The 817-nt window shown below is 57.5% G+C and overlaps 1 protein-coding gene across 1 annotated transcript in view; it reads right to left on the minus strand.

Moving 5' to 3' along the window:
* Positions 1-817, minus strand: part of LOC119585595 (failed axon connections-like) — a gene marked incomplete in the record, with an annotated part of 32,193 nt that overhangs the window by 31,052 nt on the left and 324 nt on the right. The window contains 1 exon segment of the mRNA XM_037934262.1: positions 647-799. Within this exon segment, the coding sequence (XP_037790190.1) occupies positions 647-799 (153 nt within the window).

The following is an 817-nucleotide window of genomic DNA, read 5'->3' on the forward strand; positions in this document are numbered from 1 at the left end:
CGCGGCTGGGGTTGTAATCAAGGAACAATTGCTAGGATCTCGGTGCTTCGCCCACAAAGCTACGCCCACCTGGCTTGCAGCCGTTTTTTTCAAAGGAAATGGATAAACTGTAGGCCTTTTTTCAAGAATTGTCTCAGTAAACGCATAATGCTCGCAATAACATAATATATAGATTTTGTAATTAGTCTCGCGCTTCAAATTATAAGTGAATGATAGGAACTCCCTCTAACAAACAAAGAACCCACGGGGGCACAGAAGAGCGAGGAAACATAGCAAAGAATAATGACGTTCCACGAAGCGTTGGTCGCGCGTCTGCCTGGCCAGCGCCCGACGCTCCGAGCCGAGACTCCAACGCAGCCGCCCACGGACTTCGCTCTCTCGAAACACACAATTCCCTTCGCTTGCAACTCACTCGCTTCATTTCACTGCGAAACTAAACAACTGCGGCTCGCCCGACGTCGTCTGGGGCCTGTGAGCCTGGCACAGCCCCGCCGACCCGAGACAAAGCGCCGGCAGGCCCAGGAGTCGCGTTCCACGGCCGCGACTCGAACAGCGACGCCGCGCCCCCGGCCTGCTCCCCGCCTCTCCTGCGGCTTTCGGGGACGCCCCACGAACCCCGACGAAGGGAAAAAGCCAAGCCACTCACCTCGTACTTCAAACCAGCGAGCCTCAGCCAGGTCTCCACCTTGAGGCAGTAGGGGCTGAGCGAGGGCAGGACGGGCGTGCGGGTGAACTGGTACAGGTACACCACGTCCTTCTCGAAATCCAGCTTGTGCACCGCCGGCTTGGGAGGGGCGGGTCCTTCTTCGGCTTGGCT

This window comes from Penaeus monodon, chromosome 20 (genome assembly GCF_015228065.2).
Source record: "Penaeus monodon isolate SGIC_2016 chromosome 20, NSTDA_Pmon_1, whole genome shotgun sequence".
Classification (NCBI taxonomy): Eukaryota; Metazoa; Arthropoda; class Malacostraca; order Decapoda; family Penaeidae; genus Penaeus; species Penaeus monodon.